Source organism: Phalangium opilio, unplaced genomic scaffold (assembly GCF_054372755.1).
Source record: "Phalangium opilio isolate 3A_F unplaced genomic scaffold, DU_Popi_V2 ptg000013l_1, whole genome shotgun sequence".
NCBI lineage: Eukaryota > Metazoa > Arthropoda > Arachnida > Opiliones > Phalangiidae > Phalangium > Phalangium opilio.
In genome coordinates this window covers 8,610,916-8,633,700 of record NW_028324148.1, presented here as the reverse complement: position 1 = coordinate 8,633,700, position 22,785 = coordinate 8,610,916, and the positions used below count along the sequence as shown (strand labels likewise).

The 22,785-nt window shown below is 37.0% G+C and overlaps 2 protein-coding genes across 6 annotated transcripts in view; both read right to left on the bottom strand.

The window, feature by feature from the left end:
- Positions 1–3,361: 3,361 nt before the first annotated feature.
- LOC149708816 (uncharacterized) overlaps positions 3,362–22,785 on the bottom strand; it is a 37,313-nt gene continuing 17,889 nt past the window's right edge. For 2 of the 5 annotated variants that reach the window (XM_089864322.1, XM_089864324.1), the window contains exons 2-3: positions 5,103–5,567; positions 3,362–4,529 (exon numbers count right to left, since the gene is read on the bottom strand). In XM_089864322.1, the coding sequence (XP_089720448.1) occupies positions 3,533–4,529; positions 5,103–5,536 (1,431 nt within the window). In that variant the 5' untranslated portion in view covers positions 5,537–5,567 and the 3' untranslated portion in view covers positions 3,362–3,532. Of the gene's footprint in view, positions 4,530–5,102; positions 5,568–8,179; positions 8,420–8,626; positions 8,741–13,980; positions 14,111–22,785 lie in introns of those variants that run through there. The other 3 variants (XM_089864323.1, XM_089864321.1, XM_089864320.1) reach the window with 3 other exon arrangements.
- On the bottom strand, positions 9,073–14,280 carry LOC149708817 (uncharacterized). The gene has a single exon (XM_089863872.1). The coding sequence runs from the start codon at positions 14,278–14,280 to the stop codon at positions 9,073–9,075; it is 5,208 nt and encodes a 1,735-aa protein (XP_089719998.1).

Below are 22,785 nucleotides of genomic sequence, written 5' to 3'. Positions count from 1 at the left end.
ACGTAAATTGCGAACATTTGTTATATACTATAGTCCGGAGTATTATCATTTAAATTGTTTTTTGTTTTAATTCTGGTGGAATGATCGCTATATCATTTAATATTAACGTCTGTTGAAAGTTCTGTGGGAATGGATATTCAGAACTAAGTTTCCATTGATCGCAAAAATGACATAAATGTATAAAACCAAGACATTTAAAACTTTATAGTAAACAACCATATCGCTGTCAAATCTTCCATTAAATACTAAGTAAAAGAAATTTTTTATATCTACAAAAATCATTCAAATCATTTTCAAAATAAACTAATTCAGATTTTCAATGAAGCAAATTCTTTCAAGAAGCGAATAGTGTAGTTCTTCTTCATTATGCTACGCTAGCGATATGCATTGGTTTTAAATAAGAAAATGAGATGAATGCGAAAATATCCAAATTTTAATGCTTTACGGTTGCAAGTTTATACTTCCATTTTCAAAAACGCTCTGACTCTAAGCAAAAATTTCAAAACATATTTCTATTCTTAGGGAAACTAATATTGGAACTTTCCCACTTTCAAGTATTTGGGGGTTCAATACTAGTGGACAAGAATTACTAATAAATTTAATATGTCAAAAAAAAAACAAGATTTTTCAACACCACAATATTGAACTTTCTTCGCAATATAGCAGAGCCAAAGCAAACGAATCCAATGAAAATTAACGATGAAATAGTGGTTTTGGAGATTGATTAAACGTTTTCACAATTAACGAGTATAAAAAATATATGCAACCCTAGGTCTCCTCGTTCAGCACAAGCAATGAGAATTTGTTTACATTAGGGTTTTGCGCGCATAGAACGCTAGTTATGTCAATATCACGTGGTTTGTAAATTCAAATACATTATGCATGACATCAAGGGTGACGATTTCTGCACCTCCTCCCCTTTAATTCAAGCAGAAAGACCCAGAACATGGCCTGCTAAAGATTCCAAGCAGAAGAAATCTATGCATTCCTGGCTGTATTCCTAGAGCCAAAAATTAAAGCTGAAAAAGTAGCGTCATAAAATTTAAAAGTACGGATAATGAAGATCAGTGTTAAATGGTATGCGAAGTTATTTTTGGAAAACTTTGATTTAATTAAAAAACATCTTGAGGAGAATTTAAAAATATTTAGCTTTGAACTACTCGATTTGAAATTATTTTGGAATATGTATTTTACAAAATGTTTATTACGTCAAAATCTGTGCGCCATATACCGAATGGTTTGTAATACAATAATCGATTACAAATAGGGGCCGCAATTTTTTTTATTACAACTCCTTGAAGCATCCCACACATTTTTAATTTCATTTTTCTGACGCTTCGTTTTAATCCTATCAATTTCAAACACGTTCCAACATCGGCGGCATTCGCGCATGAAATCAAGTTTTTAATTTGTTTTCACCCTACTCGCTTCTTTTGGTCGAGAGCCTTGCGTGTCTTGATTCTGTATAAATATGCAAATGAAACTTTTCGCCAAATCTAATAAACCTATTTGAAACAAAAGCAAATTTAAATAATTTTTTCGAAGAGGATTCTATTTTTCTTATCCTTCAGATTGTAGGCTGAAATAATTAAAACATTCAATTATCTTTACTATTACCATTTCAAAATTGCACCATATTATTTTTTATAATATATCGAACCATGCTTTTTTGGTTTAGAAGGACCCTCATTTCGGTTCTCAATCACCCTCACTCCGCCGCCATTCATTTGCAAGAAAATTTATCAAACCTAACTCATGTCAGTTGATTTACATCTGTGATAACTAATATCTCCTAGATTAATGCAGTAGGGTTGTTACGTTTTTGACAACTATAGCTTTACTTATGGTTATAATTAGCTTTGGGTCCAATTTTACTTCAATAAATTCAGTAGAATAATTTAAAAATGGGCAAAAATCTGAAACGAGAATTAATAATACAATAAACAATCTTAAAAACGAGCGTGGAGAAGTATACAAGTTTGAATGTAGTTGCAACAAAAAATATAGTCGGGAAACCATTGCAAAAAGACCGGCGATGAAGAAGCAATTATACACCAATAATTTGATTTATTTAAAAGAACATTTATTGAATGAGTTTAATTTAAGGATTTGTGAGGATTAAATTTAGATGAGGGGAAGGAAGTAGCGAAATTAAGAGATGTGTTTGATAAAAAAAACTTCTGTACCCACTAAAAAATCCTAGTTGGCGAATTTTTACACGCACAATTTTTAAAATTTATTGCACTATATAAAGTAGAAAATTGCTGTTGTATACCTCAGTTTGACAAAGACCTGCGGGTGGAAAGCTCATAATAATTATGTTGGCAATTTTACCAACAAATATATTTTTCTAATCGCCCATGTGCATCCTCCGTTTAAAACTGTATTTATTACAGATAATGAAGCAAAAAGGCTTACTTGATAAAAAATACGACGTGTGATATTGCCATTATATAATCAATAATGATATGTACTGACCAATAAACAAAGTGTTTAGAGGCCAAAACATATTTTTATTAGGGTTCAATTTTACAAATATAACCTGGCCTAATTAACCTTACCTGACTTTTGCTAGCTGCTGTTTATTATATTAAACATGTTTGTGGGTCTCTTATTCAGAGTGTAATTTAACCATAACAGGTATTGATCAAATTCTTAATGTACGCCACCGTAGAGCTCGGCATTTTCTATCCATTATCCACAAATTGGTGGATAACCGATTATTTAAAAACAAAAATGTGGATTATAATACGATTTAACATGCAAGTTCTGTGGATAATTTTGGAGTATGGATAGAGATAAAATGACGTAGATAATGCCGAACTCTACGCTACCGCCACCACGCCTGGAAAAATATTGTAGTTTTATTCCGAATCCTTGAAACTTCGAAGAGTGAAAGCGAGGCTTTCAGACGCCAACGTTATTTCTGCTGACGGTTATACTAAGTGCGCCTTCCAAAATTTCCATGAGTTAAGGCTCAACTTGACTGAAAATAACTGTACCTTAAGTGGTGCGAAGAAGAATTTGTCTTTTGCTACCCAAGGGGCAAGGGCCAGATTGTAGTTTTGTACTTATGCACTGTTCCAATTCAGTTTTTGCAATAAGTGTGCGTGAATTATTATAGCATAGGCTCAATTCTACATAGAGCTCGGCATTTTCTATCCATTATCCACAAATTTTAAACCGATTATTTATAAACATATTTGTGGATTATAATACGATTTAACACGTAAGTTCTGTGGATAATTTTCGAGTATGGATAAAGATAAAACAACGTGGATAATGGATAGATAGTGCCGAGCTCTAATTCTACATTCATTGGTTGGGCCTTACAGTGCCAATAGAGCGAGAGAAAAAATCGTTCATTTAATAAATTTTATTTAATTACATTACCTAAGTATTTTCGAAACTACGTCATTTTCTTACATTGAACTTGAAGAGCCTTTAAAATTTGATTTTCTCATGTATCTACAAATATTTAGAGTTCATAATAATTACAATAAATTCATTTTCTTAAATTGACTTATACAGTTTATTGATGCGATGTCATATGCCTAGTTAAATGGTGTCGTTCTCTGAAGCTCTCGTGGCAAATATCACAACGCAACTTCTCCTCCCTTTTCTTCTTTTGAAAGTCTGTCTCCTTTTTATGATGCGAACGCATGTGATAAACCAGATCACTAGTCATTCGAAAGCTAGCGTTGCACTTAGCACACCAGTTTTGGCTTGGGAATGTCAATGCCGCTAGTGATGGTGGAAGAAAAGGTAGTAACGGGTGGGAATAACTTTTTGTGACGTAGTTGCTACTGGTACCACTTGAGCCTGTAGCCTCATTGGGATCAGCTGAATTACTTTGCATTAAATTAGAACCAGTATTTCTCGCAACCGTTACTGCACCAGAATAGGTAGGATTTTGATCGTTTTTGGAGAAAGTAGGCATTGCCATTCCTATGTCCATTGCTGAGTTTGGCATGCTCAATAATGCCGAACCAGGTATTTGAAAGCGTGGTTTGAACAACATTGAGTTATCTGAATACGGAATGTTCTTATTGTTAGATTCCAAAACTACATCAGAACTGGGTCTTAAGCCACCATTAACTAGAGAAGTGTTTGGCAAAAGTATTCTAGTTTGGTTATGGGTTGTCAGAAGATTAGCATCTTCGGTAAGTTTCTGAATTCTTTGTTGCTGCGTTGAAGAGGAAGACGAACACCGGTCAACTTTCTTGAATGCGCTAACCGTTTCATCATTTCGTTCTTGATGGTCATTAGCTGACCGGTCATGGTGCGATTCGATCCTGTGCGTCTCTGCTCGCAGTTTGGAATATGTCAGATCTTCCACATTATTTTGATTATAGAATCTTGTTGGGGTGTTTGCTCCACCTGTTTTGATCCTTTTTGAGCCACGAATAACAGCTAACGGTCGTCCAGATTTCACATTGCGGTGATCATTATCGTCTTCCGATTTGCATGACGAATCTAAGGCTACAACGTCCAGCTCCGGTGATTGAGAATCAGATCGGCTGCCGGAACTAAATTAAAAATTAAGATACATTTAATTGGTAGAAAAAATGTAGAAATTGGTAGATTTAGTGTAGGAAAACCCAATGTTTATTTTATGAGAGAACTATATGAATTATGACAGATTCTTATTGTGAAGCGATAAATTTTAAAAATATCGGAGGAGCTAAAAAGGACATCAAAGATTAAGATTATCAAAGTATTATTTCACATTGGCAAAAAAACATGAGAATTCCTCATGCCACGTTTCCCATTTGCATTAAAGTTCACATTGAACAATTAAGGATAATTATGATTTACTCTGTTAATTTTCAAGAAACTCTTTTTAAATTATTGCGAAAATTATAACAGTCACCCTATATGGCTTCCATCGTTAAGCACTTAAGAAAGTGCCTTTTTCTTTCAATGAAGATTTAAATCAGAAAGGAATGAGCTAAATTTCTCGATTAACGTAGCTATGGAACCAATGAATCAGGTGATAATGGCGGAGTTAGATGAATCCGTTTTATATTTCTCCCAAAGATCAGTATGCCGTCGTAAATACTTCACATCAAAATACTTGAAGTGTTTTGAGTTAAAATTACCCAGTGGAAGACTCTTCTTCAGTAGCAGGTCGAGTAAGGAAAGCAATGTCGAATCTTTGAGCTTTCCTTTTGCTAAGATGTTGTCTCCTTAACTTGTCACTCTTAGAGGAACGTGACGGATTGATCCAGCGAGAAAGTTCCATGAGGCTTCGACAGCAATCCCCACCCTCGGGATCCGTTATATCGTTTATGTTAACAACCGAGGAGAAACCTGGGTTGACATTATTCACAGAAACGCAAGACACAGCTAAAGATGCAATATCGAAGGGAGTGACGCGCGAAACCCGACGAAATATGTCTATCTTAGATTCTGATTCACATTCACTGTTACTGAAAGTACATCTAGTTGAATGTTCTTCCTTTCGGCATTTCGTTGCTTCTAAATCAGACGTCTTTGCTGATGGTTCTATGGAGTTCATAGGTGCTTTAATCATCAGTTTGAAGCTTGAAATTCAGCTTAAATACCTGAAAATGTAAAGAAACAAATTATTGGTATAATTTAAAAAATTAAATTTTTTTTATTTATTAAACATTTTTTAATAAATCGACTATTCATATTTAATGACATTGTTTAAAACAGGCCATAAAATCATATTTCTACCAAACATTGTGCTCGTTGAGGAAAAATTCAAGTAGAAAAGTTGACACGGAAAAAAATGCGTAATATTTTTATAATTGGGCAAATGATGTTCTGCTGTTTCGAAAACATTTGAGGAAAACTGTCCCCAGCATAGCTACTTTCCGACACGTTTATGCTAAACCAATTTTTATTAGAGCTCGGCATTTTCTATCCATTATCCTCAAATTGGTGGATAACCGATTATTTATAAACATATTTGTGGATATAATACAATTTAACATGTAAGTTCTATGGATAATTTTCGAGTATGGATAAAGATAAAATAACGTGGATAATGGATAGATAATGCCGAGCTCAAATTTTTATTGTACAATCACTCGCTAGAGTTGTAGTCTTCTAGACGTACTTTTTTGTTCTATTTGTAAAATCAGTAGTCTCGAAACTACGATATTTTTGATTTCCTATAGAAAACGGAAAAGTAGATCATGATTTGTTCGAGAACCGACCGTAAACGTTCAGTGAAAATTAAAATTAAATCTGCTATAAACCCATTAAATGAAACTAAAAAGACAGTTTCGTTTTCAAACGACTTCAAATTGTTTGGTGAAATCGCCCTAAAACATATTCTCTGAATAATTTTAATTATTCAAAAGAGCTGACGTCAATCTATCGAACAATCAATCATCTTGGAAAGAAAAAGAAGCACTTGATTTCGATAATTATTTTCAACTGACCGAAGATAACAAAAACGTTTTTCTAGTAGCAAAAATGTGTCAAATTTTAGCATCCTAATTTCGATTTGTAAGTGAGAACAACAATTTACGATAAACCAAGATTTGCAATTTACGAAAACTGGAACGTTCTTGGTCGAGAAGTTTTTTTAAAAAGGAGACATATTATTAAACCATAAACAAATACATTCAAAATATAAAACAGTTCGTTTAAACATTGAAATTCAGTGGCGTCGCTAGGCCTTTTTTGGGGGGGCTATAGCCCCCCCCCCAAATTCCAAACTTAGCCCCCCCCCCAAAATAATCCGTAAACCCTACCAAAAAAACTACTGTTAGCAACCTAAAGTTCTGTAGCAATATGTAAAAAAATTTCAAATATCAAACAGTAAAATTTTGAAGAAAAAACAGATGGAGACAAGTAAAATGTTTCATGTTCTTTCGAAGAGAGTCCCAATAGTGTGAGCTAACCAAAACTAAAAATAAACCCAAGAGGAGTGAAAATCCTCCATAATCGGTTCCGTAGTCTTTATCAATAAAAGGTTGTATATCTTTAAAGGAATGGTTCACCCATAAACTTTCTTTTTTCTCTTAGCTCAATAGTACTTTTATAAAGATAGTGGTACTACTGAAATTAAATTATTAGCGATAGTTTTCATTTTATAATTAAAATAAAATTTTATATGGACATCGCCATTAACCCCTATCTCTAAACTTCACTGTCGTGCTTGGCCAGACCTGCCAGATGACTGGCTGGTTTAAATTAAGGTTTAGCCAATGAGATTTTAGCACTCCAAGCAGAACAATCTAGGTCGGGGTTTTTTTTGAGTCTGACAATTTCATCTTCAAGTATGTTTAGCTCTCGTTAGTCGTTTCGTTGATCAATTTGAATCAAATTTAATTGCCGAAATGCCAAGTTGTATTATAAAAGACTGTCAGAGTGTTAACTCTAAGTGTGCGGTTAGTTTTTATCCTGTTCCCGATCACTGTAAGTACCCTTATAGTGCATCAAAATGGTTACGATATGCCACGATTCGCTAGCGTACTAGGCCTTGCATGGCTACGGCGGTCTACTGGCTTGACTAGGGCTCTACCATAGTATCTCTACGGGCGCTGCCAACGTACCTTGTCGCCGGTCTAGCGCTCAACCGCGTAATAGTCGAGTTTACATTTTAGTAGAAGCTTGTCCTATAGATACCTCGGCCAATAAGATGGAGGACTGAATTAATATATGAGAGTGACGTATCACACTCTCTCTGGCTTTGCGGAAAAGCACCATACAGGCGCTATAAGGTCCTCAATGCAATTAGTTTTTCTGATTTAATTTAAAATATACTTAATGTAAAAAATTTTCAACTCTCGAAATCTTGGTTTTGGGTGTAATTAAAGGGATTACAGCAAAAAGTTTATGGGTGTACCATTCCTTTAAAATACGAATAATTTCATGTGGACACAAATTTACGGATAGTTTTAAAGGTCTACACATTTTCCAATGAACCTGTTATGAAATTTTTAATAATAAGTTCTTATAATAACTTTCAAATAGTTTGCCCAGATTTAGCCCCCCCCCCCAAATTTCAAACCCTAGCGACGCTACTGTTGAAATTGCTTTGATGTCTACTGAAATTTTTCTGAAATACGTATGGCCAATGCTTCACAATAAAAAATATTGAAATTTCTTGCATTGCTAAATTCGGCGCGTTCCCCTGGGGCTTGAATGAGGATAAATTGGGTTGACGGAAAAGGGAAATGAAATTTGGGATTTCAACCTTTTTCGATTCCACGCTGATTGAATTTAGGGTCGGGCCCAACGAAAAGCATTTAACCAATAAAACTCGGAAAAGTTTTTTTCCTCCCAGGTAGCTGGGAGAGTTCTTTCACGCAAGAGTTTAGACGCACGTCAACTATAATTCTTATCCACAAATAGTCTCTATGGAGCTTGGCTTGCTCCAAAATTGTCATTGGAATGGCGCTTTTTGCGGTACATTTGTGGCAAGCCAAAGCACTCAAATACGATCGTAGAACTCAAACGATACTTGTAAGTCAATAAACCCTAGTGCGAAGGGAAAATTTATTAGGGACATTCTGAACTTTTTTTTGTTAAATATATCTTTTCTTTTTATATTTAATTCACTTTTAATAAATTCAAGACTATTTTTAAAGTTTACCGAACTCTTTTTAATAAACTTTTAACTTTATTACATTTTGTTTATTACCTTTTGCTCTCATTTTAGAGCCTAACCTTTTAACATTTTATTTTATTTCATTTTCCCTCTTTAATTTTGGGGACCGATTTGAACGTCTGCCTATCCTTTCAAGGCTAAATTTTCGTCTGAATTCTTTTTCTGAATTCGGTGCGCTCTTCGCGCCCTTTTCTTTTGCCCCCTATTTTGGGGGTTATTTTCTAGGTAAAAAGGGGACCCCTTTTTCTTTTCAAAGATGGGCCTATCTTCCCCCTTTTTCCTCATATTGGTATCTTTCAAACCAGATCTACATGAATGCAAGTTTTCTTTACATGAATTTTAGAATTTATATGAAAATATATACAAACAATTTTACAAACATTAACAATTATTTCAAAGTTTTTTACACTCCCCAGAATGCGGAGTAATTATTTACAAGCATTTACATAAATAGACTTTCAAGTTAATATTTTCATTAATTAATCGTCTGGTAATTCCATTAAATATAATAGTTGAACTGGACGTCGAAGGACATTCCCGTTCGCTTGTCTTATTAAACAAGATCGAATAAGTCCGTCACGTCCAGGTTGAGTTTGTGTAATCACACCAATACTCCAATTTTGCCTAGGCTGTTTGTCATCATGAATGATGACTATATCTCCAGGTTTAAAAACAGAGTTCTTTTTTATTAATTTCTCTATGTGATGAACTGATCTCAAGTTCAATAAGTATTCAGTTCTCCACCGTTTCCACAGTTTGTCCATTAATAATTGCCTATATTTCCATCTGACAATTAATTCTTTACGTGTACTTGAAAAGGTTTCATTTTGTTTTATTTTTCTATTTGGTAAGCTTTTAATTCTTTGACCAATTAAGAAATGAGCCGGCGTTAATGGGTTAGGCTCATTATGATCGTTGTACACGTAAGTGATAGGCCTTGAATTAATAATAGCCTCTGTTTGAGTTAAAATGGTTTCCATTTCGGTGTAATTCAAAGCAGCAGATCCAATAATCTTTTTTAGTATGTTTTTTGTTGTTCTAACCATTCGTTCGTACATACCACCCCACCATGCTGCTCTTTCAGCGATAAAATTCCATACTATGCCTTCTTTTCCATAGTATTCTTCTATTTCATTTTTACTTAAATTCTTCCAAATTTCTTTGTAATCTGCGTCAGCCCTTTTGAACGTTTTAGCGTTATCGCTATATATTATTCTCGGGATGCCCCTCCTTGACATGAATCGATTCATCGCTAACAAGAATTCTTCAGTGTTCATTGATCCTACTAATTCGAGGTGTAATGCTCTTGTTACGGCGCAAGTTATCAATAATATATACACTTTTTTCATAATTTGTTTTGTTTTTGTTCGAATTAAAAGTGGGCCCGCGAAATCCAGGCCTATTGTTTCGAAAGGTGGAGTTTCAATTATTCGAGATTTTGGTAATTGCGCAATGTTAACTTTTCCGGCTCTGGCATTAATTTTATTACAAATAACACATTTCTTCAAAATATTTTTAGTTAATTGACGAGCAGAGATAATCCAATATCTCTCTCTTAAATCAGTTATAGTACTATTTATGCCGGAATGAAGCATTCTTACGTGACTACGTCTTATTAGAAGTACGGAAAGGCGTTGTTGTTTACTTAATATTATTGGATGTTTTATTTCAAATTGTAAATTCGCTTCATCCAATCTTCCTCCTACTCTCAAAAGACCTTTGTTATCTAATATAGGATTCAATGAATAGATCTTTGAACTTTTGGTTATTGCCTGTCCTTTTTTTAAACTTTCAATTTCATTACAATAATCTTCTGATTGAATGTCCTTTATCCATTTCTTTTCGGCTAGATCTAATTCCCTACATTTTAGGGTTCCCCTTTCCGTTGGGAGCTTTCGACATTTGTTTATAAATCTTAAAATATAAGATGTAACTCTAACTACTCTCGCGAAGAAGCTATAATTTTCGAGATTAATTAGTCTCTGAATTCCGACAATTTTTTCGGATTGAACTAACATTACTGTTTTCTGTTTTTCTTCATTTATTTCTGATTCATATCCAACTATACTTGGATTTCCCCTGGGCCATTCTGATCTAGGTTTTCTGAGCCAAGATGGACCCTTTAACCACATTTCGTTTTCTAGTAGCTCTGATGCTTTAACACCTCTAGTGGGTAAGTCTGCGGGATTTGTTAGACCTGTACAATGTTTCCATTGGAGTTTATCTGATATATTCTGTATGTCATTAACCCTATTTGATACAAATTGTTTCCATTCCTTTGCTTCTGATTTTATCCATCCTAAAGCTACCGCAGAGTCAGTCCAATATGTAACTTCAATTTCACTATTTTTTAAAGCATCCTTTATAAATTTAACTAGACGAGCTCCAATTAAACAGCCAGTCAATTCTAATCTAGATATTGTCAATTTTGCCTTTATTGGAGCTACTCTAGTTTTTGCGCAAACGAAACAAGTGTGTATTTTTCCTTTTATATTTTCAGTCCTTAAGTATACGACCGCGGAGAAAGCTTTCATACTTGAATCTGTAAAACAATGCAATTCGTGTTTTTCTATTTCACCCTCTAATTCCTTTATGTAATATCTGGGAATTTCAATTTTTGATATTTCATCAAGCTCTGAATACCATTGCTTAAATTCCTTGGCTATTCTAGGTGGCAATTCATCGTCCCAATCCAATTTTATTTCTCTGTTTTGAACTAATAACCAAGTCTCTTGGAATAACATCTTTGCTCTTACGACGTATGGACCTAGAATGCCCATTGGGTCGAATATTTGAGCCAGTACTGACAATAAACATCTTTTAGTTGGTTTAACTGTGCAAATGTATTTTATTAAATTTGTAAAGTCGTATGACAATGTGTCTGAACATATGTCCCATCTTATGCCTAAAACCTTCTCTACCCCTGTGTCTATTGACTTTTCTACAAGAAACTTTTGTCCGCCTTCCTCTTTTCTTATGTTTAATAATTTTTGCAGCTCCTTTGAATTAGTCTTCCATTTTCCCAGAGTCATTCCCGCAGCTTTAAAGATTTCTTGGCTAGTTTTGATTAATCCTATACCATTGTCTACGTTATTTACGCAAGTGACCAAATCATCATAATATAAATCATTGTTTAATTTTTCAAACACCTCTGGAAATTTACTCATGAAAGATTTTAAATGCATTTTAATTGTTGCTGCTAATTCGTAAGAACTCGAAGATAATCCAAAGGGAAGACGGGTCATTCTTAAAATTTTAAATTGATAAGGATCAATTTTTCCATTCCTTTCAACTATCCAAATAAACCTGACGCTGTCCCTTTCATCTTCATGCAACCCTACTTGTAGGAAAGCTTTTTCCATATCTGCTACGATGCCTATTTGACCTGAACGAAATCGTAATATAAGGGATAGCAGGTCGGGGTTAAGATTTGGGCCTGTTTCCAAACAATTATTTAAGGATGGTTTCCCCTTTTCATGTGCAGAACCATCTAATACAACTCTAAGTTTCGTCGTTGCTCTTTGTTCGTTTACCACGCCCTGGTGGGGTAAATAATGTAGCCCTTCCTTTTCTGTTTTGACATTTCCAATTTTTACTTCTTCTATAATACCTAGCTTTAGCTGTTCCTCTATAACTTTCTTATACTTGTCAAAAAAAATAGGGTCCTTTTGAAATCTGTTTAGTAAAGGTTTGAACCTTTTCATGGCTAAACTAAAATTATCAGGAAGGCTACTCTTATCTATCTTCCAGGGAAGTTTTACGACATACCTTCCCTTTTCGAAGGTAGCTTCCTTTTCAAAAGTTTCTAACATTTCTTCGTCACTTTTCTTTTGAGCAATCTCCTGACCATCTATTCCTATTGCTTCCAGTTCCCATAGGGATTTTATGTTTCGTACAACCTCTTTCTCCTCGAAACTTACTTTCATGCATGTTATAGAATAGCTAGCTAGTTCCCCCATTTTGGTTTGTGACCGACCTTGAACCACCCAACCTATTTCTGTTTCTAAAGCAATCAAACTATTTCCCAATTTTTCAAACTTACCGGGTGGTACCAATTCCCAGTAGTTATCAGCTCCTATCAATAGTTCAATACTAGAGGGGTCGTTACTATCCGTTTCTATTTCTATGTCATCTGCCAACTCAATACCCTTTTTTCTGGCGATTTCCCTTATTTCCGTATTGTTAATTGAAGTTACGCTACGACATACGTAAGGAACCTCAATAGCTTCTATTTGAATTGTTTTTTGAGGCTCCCTTATATTTTGCAGTGTAAGGGCCACTCTTCTACACTGCAAAACCTTAGAATTTTCATTTAGAAACGTATTGAACTTTATTTTCTCTTCCCCTATTACTGGCAGATTTAAATTTCTTGATACCTTTTCCTTTATGAACGTACCCTGACTACCAGTATCTAGTAAGCATCTAACTATAGTCTTTTTTCTGTTCGAGGGGTTTAATACTGCCGTTTTTGCAGTCTGTAAGATTACCGTGGCTTCAATACTACTTGAATACACGGATTTCACAGTAGTTGCTTGTTCATTAGATGCCTGATTATTTTTGTTTTGATTGTTTCCTACGTTTTGATTTTCCCAATTTACCTCATTTTTTTCACAAACTGCTACGTTATGTTTACCTTGACATAGTTTACAACTTTTAAATCTCGAATAACACTTTTTTGCATTGTGTCCCATTTTCAAGCAATTAAAACATCTGTTTTCTTTGGACAATATACTTTGCTTAGCACTTAAGTCAAAATTTGTGCAAATATTGGAAGAGTGGTTTTGACTTTTACAGAATATACAAAATACATTCCCTCCTTGTTTTTCCATGCCAGTAGCTAACACTGCAGTTGTACCCTTGGGACCTTTATTATAATCATTTTTAACTTTTAATTTTTCTGGTATCACCAACCCTTTCATTACTGACTTTTGATTTTGACTTATTTCATTACCTAACACCTCAGTCGTTTCTCTCAGAGTAATATCCCCTTTAAGAAACGTTATCAAATGATCAGCGTCCCAAGGAGAATTAGGAACCCTAATTTTTATATATTCATGTCTAATTTCCTTAGGCATTATTCTAAGAAGAGTTGGACAAAGGAACATTCCATGAGTTTTAGGATCTGCGCCTAAATGTTTTAAGCTCCTAACGTAAACTTCACAAGAATCAATTAATTTTCTTAAACCTTTAGTATCTGAAGTTTTAAGGACAGGCTCCATTTCGAATAATTTCATCATTAATGAAAATTGCATTAAATCAGTTCTATCATAACGATCATGCAATTGTTTACAGGCATCATCGTAAGCCTGATCTGAATAATTAATTTTGTCTATAACGCCTTCCGCTTCACCTTCTAATAAAGATATCAAATAAGTAAGCTTTTCTACCTTGGACAGTTGAGTTTTGTCATCAACAGTCACTTTAAATTGCGACCAAAATGCGTTCCATTTTGTCCTATCACCATTGAATTTTTTCATGGAGATTATTGGTAGTTGTACGGTATCTTTTATTGAGTGTCCATTGTTGATATTTAAATTAGCGTTAGAGCTACTAGGCGTTGAGAGTAATGAAGCCGATGCATTTAGATTTTGTAATGTCCTTTGTGATTTTGTTTTTGCCATCACTATTTTATCGCTGTATACTTCCACTGTTGCCAAATCATTTTCCAATTCCGTCAAGTCGTCCATGTAATTTTGTAACGCCAAATTTAATAAAAAGTAATCTTCCCTTTAAAATTATTATATTCCCTTTAAATATTCTATAAATCTCCTTGAGTTGGGGTCAGCGCTGGTCGCGAACCTCGGTTCAATGGGGAATTACCTCGCAAATAGAAGGCCAATGGCCATGGTCTCTAGGCGCACCTGAACGGCTTACAATTCTCTCTGGGGGTTCGTGAGAGTCCCTTTTACTTGTACATATATTTTTAACCCCTTAACTAAAGAATGGAGTTTGTCAATCGTGTTTTTCAAATGTATTATTGTGTAGATATTTTTAGTGTATTGTTAGTATCTTAGTATATTATTGTAACGTGGACGAGAGAAAAGTATTTTCTACTCGGACCACGAACAAAAACCCTGACCTCTTGGGTCACGAAATAAGAGGGCGCGTTCGCGTTCTCAAACACCTGCAACAAGTGCGTCATCAAACAAAAACGGAACTCGACTACGAACGTTGACCGCAGAAAGCTCGTCAATGATTGGCTCGATGGATGAAACCCTTGACCACCAAAAACCTATATAAGCCCAGAGTGAACAATGGACTACATTCTTATCTCTTTCACTCTCCACCATCGAGGACGCTTATGCCAGAGACGAGTCCGACTCTCATGCCGTAGACGAAGCTACCTGCCGACCGAACCAATGTCCGTTGCTGTTCCTGACCGCCTTTATTGGTGAACCGCGCCAAACCGTTTAAGTGCGCGCAAAACTTTAAAACTTCAACGCTCGCGGTAAATGTTAAGTACGGTCTCGCTGGAGACAAAGACTATCGTCATGAACATTTCGTTGGCTGGGCCCTAGCCCTAATTTCTACGCGCCACGCGTCAATCGTTCGGCCTTGCGCCGCGACCGACCTCTGGATCACCGCACCGTGGAGATGAAGACGTTCCCGCGACTAAACGAGTAACGTACCAAAAACATTTATTAAAAGTCCTTATGGACCTTTGTTTAGAACTCTAAACCCTTTTGTGGTTGAAAAGTTAAAAAGCTATTTAAAGAGCTTTCATTATGTTAACACCCTTATGTGGTGAACTATATTTCAATAATTATTACTTAAAACCCTTATGTGGTTCAGTATTTTTATAAACACCTTTCGTGTTGAAATACGATATCGTATTTAGTTAAAACAGGCCTTATTAGTATTTTATTAAAAGTGTGCATGCTATTATTATTTTCAATTACCAGTCTCATTAAGTGTGCATGCTATATTTTTGATTAGTGTTATTAAATATGTTTTATTGGCAAACTCCAAATACGTTTCCCATGAGTTATTACTCCTATATTTTAAAAACAATCCCCTAGACAACTTTGACCATAATTATATTATTTATCTCACTAACCCCAATAGTGAACGTTAAGTGAGCCACCCGGGTATATGACCTTTATAACGATAGTTAGACTAGCCATGAGCCGAAGTTAAGAGTTAAAGTAAGAAGGAATCGTTATAAATTGGGGGTCCGTCCGGGATCTTCTAATGTTACTTTATGACCAAATTAATTATCCAGTTAATGTAAACTAAACCATCTCAAAAACATCCTGGTAGTCTTTGGCGCTTTTGTTGCCACCTAATTATTAAATTACCTTAGTCGCCTTTTGTGTGCTTGGTTTTTCCCCTTTTGAGGATTTAGGATTTGACTTTTCCAGGACGTAATTTTTTTTGTCTTTATTTGACCTTAAATTCATATTTGTTTATGAATAATATATACAGTCGATTTGACGAATTAACAATAGCTCATTGTAAGCAATCCCGCTCTGAGCGTTACAAGAATCGCGAAGTCGCTAAAACCATGCCTTTAGTTCACAGCAATCCCCCTTCGCGTAGTACTTCACCTACGGGGCAACCTAACCAACAGGTACCCCCATTAAACCCAAATTTAGTTAATGTAGGCCCTAATGTCGGTCCCTCCACTAGCCAAGTTAATGCTAATTCTAATGTAAATAGCAGTATAGCCGCCGCTCAGGCTTTATCTCAAAATAGTGGTACAGCAAACGCACCAGGCGCTACCGTCACGGTACCAGCGGACGTTTTAACCGCTCTTATGACACAATTATCTCAAATGGCCGCCCAACAAGCACATTTTCAGGCTTCTTTGAATCAGTTACAGGCTACTATGGCTCAAAATACAGCCCCCTTGCAATCGCCTTCTTTGTTAGCACCCTTAACACCCTCACAGGTTAATCCAATTATTGTTAGTGGAGCTTCTCAGCAAAGCTCGCTTGTAGGGTCAAATTCGGGTTTGCCTCAGCCCATGCCTATAACGGCACCGCAAATTCCAGCTAGTAGCAATTCTAGTACAATAACCCATCTCTCAAACACTGCAGGTGGTATTCAGGGTCAGTTTCAACCCGTAGTAAACAACCCTCCTGTAGCTAGAGCGCAATTTGTTTACTCGAATCCTTTTCCCCCGCCCACCTATACAGGGAGGCCCACGGACTCCGGTCCAAAAGAATTTTTACGAAGGGCTAAACAGATGCGTGTTACGCATGGATTAGAAGAAGATGTTTTTATTCGGGATTGGGTACCCTCTTTATTGCATGGCCCCGCAGCTGATTGGTTCGCGGAACAAGACCCGTTTAATAGTTTTGATGATTTCGAAGTAGCTCTTAGAGACAGATTTGAGAGAGAATCCAATGATGAGTTTATTCAGGACAAAATAAATGAGAGAACCCAACGTTACCATGAAACCGTTGGTGAATACGCGGATAATTTGCAAAAACTTTTTAGTCAACTGAATAGCCCATTATCTGATAGAAAACAAGCTGCCGCAATTAAGCGAAACCTCCGTAGCGACATTAAGAAGTACCTAATGACCAAAAAGTACACTAGTGTAAGGGAACTACTTGACGACGCGTTTGGAGTAGAACAAATGGTTTTAAAGGAGCGTCGTGAAGATAGCGCCCATAATTCAAGTTCAAAGAATGTACCTAGTTCTTCAAATGGCAATTTTATTAAAGCCAAGAAACCATTTAATAATTCTCAAGCTCCAAACCCCCCGCCAAGTACCCCCCAGGTGGGAACAAACATTCAGGGTAGCAGAGGCACGAGTTCCTATTACAATGCAAACGTAACGTGCGATGGTTGTGGAAAGGTAGGGCACATACGTCCCTATTGTCAAGATAGAAAGAAAAATAGACACTCGGGAAACGGAGTAGCGGGCGCCACCAATCCACCAGGAGCCCCGCCCACTCCCTCGCGTCAATAGAAACAACAGTTAGCACGGGGAATTATTTTTCAGAGAACCCTAAAACTTTATCAGCGGGGACTCAAAACTTTATCAATATTTCTGTAGGAACGACCCCGTGCGTAGCTTTAGTGGACAGTGGTTCCAGTAATACAGTCCTACACAGTAATTTAAAACCCATATTAGAAAAGCAGGGTTACGTAACTCGTAATGAAAACATTACCCTAAAACAACCCGACCAAACTCCGTTGATCACGACAGGAACCGTCACGGTTCCTTTTTGTTTTCCACGTAAACAAGTCACTTTTGAAGCTGTCTACGTATCAGATATCCCTTATCAATGCATTCTCGGGAGAGATATTTTAGGCCATGTTGGCATGGTTATAGATTTTGGACAGAATAACTTTTGTTATCCTGATAATGTTTCTTGTAAGCTCCCCTTAGAAAGTGGGAATAATTTTTCCCTGTTTAATTTATCTCTCGAGGATGAAATGATAGATATTGAAGGTCTGAATGCAGCAGTAATTGAAGCACCCTTAGATGATCAACAGCGTTCCTTATTACAATCTTTAGTGCACAAATACAAACCCATATTTTCTAAACTACCTGGTCGAACTACTTGTATCGAACACTATATTAATGTAGGAGAGGCGCTCCCAATTGCTAGTGCCCCCTATCGTTATTCCCCCGCCAAAAGACAAATTATTGACGGCATAATTGACGAGATGTTGGAGCAGGACCTGATAGAACCTTCGTGTGGTCCTTGGGCAAGCCCTATTGTTTTAGTGGGAAAGAAAACCGATATACGTGAAAAGTTAGTTTTAGAGGGGGAGGTAGAGAAAAAGCCTAATTCCCGTTTATGTGCCGACTATCGGAAGCTAAATAGCGTAACGGTTAAGGATAAATACCCTCTCCCCAGAATAGATGACATCCTCGAGTCAATTAGCAAGCCAAATTATATCACCACGTTAGACATGCGAAGTGGCTATTGGCAAGTGCCCCTACACGAGGCACACAGAGACATGGCCGCTTTTGTGACGCATCGCGGTCTTTTTAGACCAAAGGTGCTGATGTTCGGTTTGACCAATGCCTCCGCAACATTCCAAAGGATGGTGAACAACTTGTTTATGGATCTTAATGACTCAGGGGTGTGTGCCTATTTAGACGATCTTATAATAGCGTCTGCCACTTTCGACCAACATATCCAAACACTAGAGGAAGTCTTTAGAAGATTACTAAACGCGGGCTTAACTATCAAAGCTACTAAAACGCAATTTTGTCGTAAGGAAGCAAAAATCTTGGGTCATATTGTGTCCCATAATGGTGTCATGGTTGACCCCGATAAAACTGGTAACATGGAAAACTTTCCAACCCCGCGAAATATTAAACAACTCCGCAGGTTTTTGGGTATGACCTCGTATTATAGGCGTTTCGTACAAAATTTTGCTAAGATCGCGCAGCCCCTAAACTCACTACTCCACAATGACACTCCGTGGAAATGGACGGAAGCCCAGGAGTCCGCATTTAACATTTTGAAAACTAAATTAGCTACAGCACCCATTTTAACATCCCCTGACTATGCATACCCATTCATAATTCACACCGACGCCTCTAATGTGGGCTTAGGTGCCGTTCTGTCTCAAAATATTGATGGTAAGAAATACGTAGTGCAGTACGCCAGTAGGGCGCTGAGCTCGGCGGAACAAAAGTATTCCACAACTGAAAGGGAAGGTTTGGGAATCGTGTGGGCCGTAGAAAAATTTAGACCTTACGTTGAAGGGACCCAGTTCGATGTTTATACAGATCACAGCGCCCTTCGATGGCTGCACCGAGCTCCTGACCCAACCGGTAAATTCGCGCGTTGGAATTCTCGGTTGCAAGCATTTAACTTTAATATACATCATGTCCCCGGAAAAGATAATTCCGTTGCCGACGCATTATCGCGTATCCCAGAAAGCGACACCCTAGTAGATGGTCAGATTTCGGCTATATCTACCGCCAATCCAGAAAATAAACCTATTCTCTATGATCGCGAAGAATTAATTAATGCTCAAACTACCGACCCTAAATTAGGCCCTCTCATTCTTTATTTGAATGATGGTGGTTTACCAGAGGACCCTAAGCTGCGTGTATGGATAGAGAAGACAGCACCTCTTTGCGAGATTAGGAATACCGTCCTATATAAGGACGTGGGAAAAGCTTGCCATTTTGGGTGGGACCCTTGTAAAATATATTTACCCCAATCATTGAAAGCTAGAATATTATTTCTTAGCCATGACATTCCTTCTGCCGGACATTTCGGTACTAAGAAAACGCTTAGGCGAGTCCAGAGTCAATTCACTTGGCAAGGACTGACAATGGATGTTATTAAATACTGTAAAACGTGTTCGGTGTGCCAGAAGCATAAAATCCCCAGACAATTACCTGCTGGCCTTATGCAAAGCAGCGACGTAACCGAACCATTTGATGTAATTTCAGTGGACCTAAAAGGTCCGTACCCACGAAGTAAACGTGGATTTAAATTTATCCTAGTAGTATCGGACTATTTAACCAAATGGGTGGAAATTTTTCCCCTTCGCAACGGTACTTCAAAACCCATAATTAGACATTTAATTGACGATGTTTTTACACGTTATGGTCTTCCCTCGGTGGTTGTTAGCGATAATGGAAAGGCTTTTGTTTCTAAGCTACTTAAAAATGTGTACCAGCAATATGGTATTAAGCAACGACTAACGTCGTTATATCATCCTCAGGAAAACTTCACTGAGAGACATAACCAAATTATCGGTACTATGATAGCTTCCTATATCCATGACAACCACCAGGACTGGGATCAAGGACTCCAACAGTACGCTATGGCCATTAGAACAGCGGTCAATGATTCCACTGGGTTTAGTCCTTCTGAACTTATGTTCGGACGCGAAATACGCACAGCGTGCTCTCTAACTGATCCCCAGACGTCAGATGTTGACGTGACTAATGAAAAAGGAAAGGCCTATGGTCTTACGGTCATGCCAAAAGTTACCCATTCTTTAGAAAAGGCATACAATAATTTGAAGAAATCTCAAATTAAACAAAAAGTTTATTACGATAAACGTCACCGAGATTTCGAGCTGTCAGAAGGAGACCTGGTTTTAAAACGGTCCCATTTTCTGTCTAATGCAGCAGATAAATTCGCTTCAAAGCTTTCGCTTTCATTTGATGGACCCTATCGAATCGCGCAGAAATTAAGCCCACTTAGCTATAAATTAGAAACAATGGACAAAAAGGCCCTCTATGGTAAATACCATATATCCCAGCTTAAACCATATGTTGCGCGTGACGAGGCGATTCTTCAACCTAGCGATGTTAGCAACCCGTCACCAGTAGACACTTGTGACACTACTGAACCTGACGAGGTAACCAATACCAGCGGACGCGTTTTGCGCCCACGAGACCCCAATACTGGAAGGGTCAAACCAATCCTAGTGTGATTGTGTTAATTTTTTATAGGCCTCACTCCTTTTGAGAGATAGTGCCTTTAGTTTTGTATTTGGCTGATTTTTTTCTTCCAAATTTGGTGCACCATTTTATTTTTGGGATGGTTTGTTATTTTCAATGTCCCATCACGCCATAAGTAACGTTAACATACTTATGGTTGTAAATAGTTTCCTAATTGCGAAAATGTACATAAAGTAACTACAGAAGTTTTTCGAATTTTTTTTTTGTGTTTTTTTTATCCCTTAGTTTTTGTATATATTTCTCCCTTAGTTTTTGTATATATTTATCCCTTAGTTTTTGTATATAGTCTCCGCGGACGTCGACGTTAGTTCCGGGGGAATTTGTAACGCCAAATTTAATAAAAAGTAATCTTCCCTTTAAAATTATTATATTCCCTTTAAATATTCTATAAATCTCCTTGAGTTGGGGTCAGCGCTGGTCGCGAACCTCGGTTCAATGGGGAATTACCTCGCAAATAGAAGGCCAATGGCCATGGTCTCTAGGCGCACCTGAACGGCTTACAATTCTCTCTGGGGGTTCGTGAGAGTCCCTTTTACTTGTACATATATTTTTAACCCCTTAACTAAAGAATGGAGTTTGTCAATCGTGTTTTTCAAATGTATTATTGTGTAGATATTTTTAGTGTATTGTTAGTATCTTAGTATATTATTGTAACGTGGACGAGAGAAAAGTATTTTCTACTCGGACCACGAACAAAAACCCTGACCTCTTGGGTCACGAAATAAGAGGGCGCGTTCGCGTTCTCAAACACCTGCAACAAGTGCGTCATCAAACAAAAACGGAACTCGACTACGAACGTTGACCGCAGAAAGCTCGTCAATGATTGGCTCGATGGATGAAACCCTTGACCACCAAAAACCTATATAAGCCCAGAGTGAACAATGGACTACATTCTTATCTCTTTCACTCTCCACCATCGAGGACGCTTATGCCAGAGACGAGTCCGACTCTCATGCCGTAGACGAAGCTACCTGCCGACCGAACCAATGTCCGTTGCTGTTCCTGACCGCCTTTATTGGTGAACCGCGCCAAACCGTTTAAGTGCGCGCAAAACTTTAAAACTTCAACGCTCGCGGTAAATGTTAAGTACGGTCTCGCTGGAGACAAAGACTATCGTCATGAACATTTCGTTGGCTGGGCCCTAGCCCTAATTTCTACGCGCCACGCGTCAATCGTTCGGCCTTGCGCCGCGACCGACCTCTGGATCACCGCACCGTGGAGATGAAGACGTTCCCGCGACTAAACGAGTAACGTACCAAAAACATTTATTAAAAGTCCTTATGGACCTTTGTTTAGAACTCTAAACCCTTTTGTGGTTGAAAAGTTAAAAAGCTATTTAAAGAGCTTTCATTATGTTAACACCCTTATGTGGTGAACTATATTTCAATAATTATTACTTAAAACCCTTATGTGGTTCAGTATTTTTATAAACACCTTTCGTGTTGAAATACGATATCGTATTTAGTTAAAACAGGCCTTATTAGTATTTTATTAAAAGTGTGCATGCTATTATTATTTTCAATTACCAGTCTCATTAAGTGTGCATGCTATATTTTTGATTAGTGTTATTAAATATGTTTTATTGGCAAACTCCAAATACGTTTCCCATGAGTTATTACTCCTATATTTTAAAAACAATCCCCTAGACAACTTTGACCATAATTATATTATTTATCTCACTAACCCCAATAGTGAACGTTAAGTGAGCCACCCGGGTATATGACCTTTATAACGATAGTTAGACTAGCCATGAGCCGAAGTTAAGAGTTAAAGTAAGAAGGAATCGTTATAA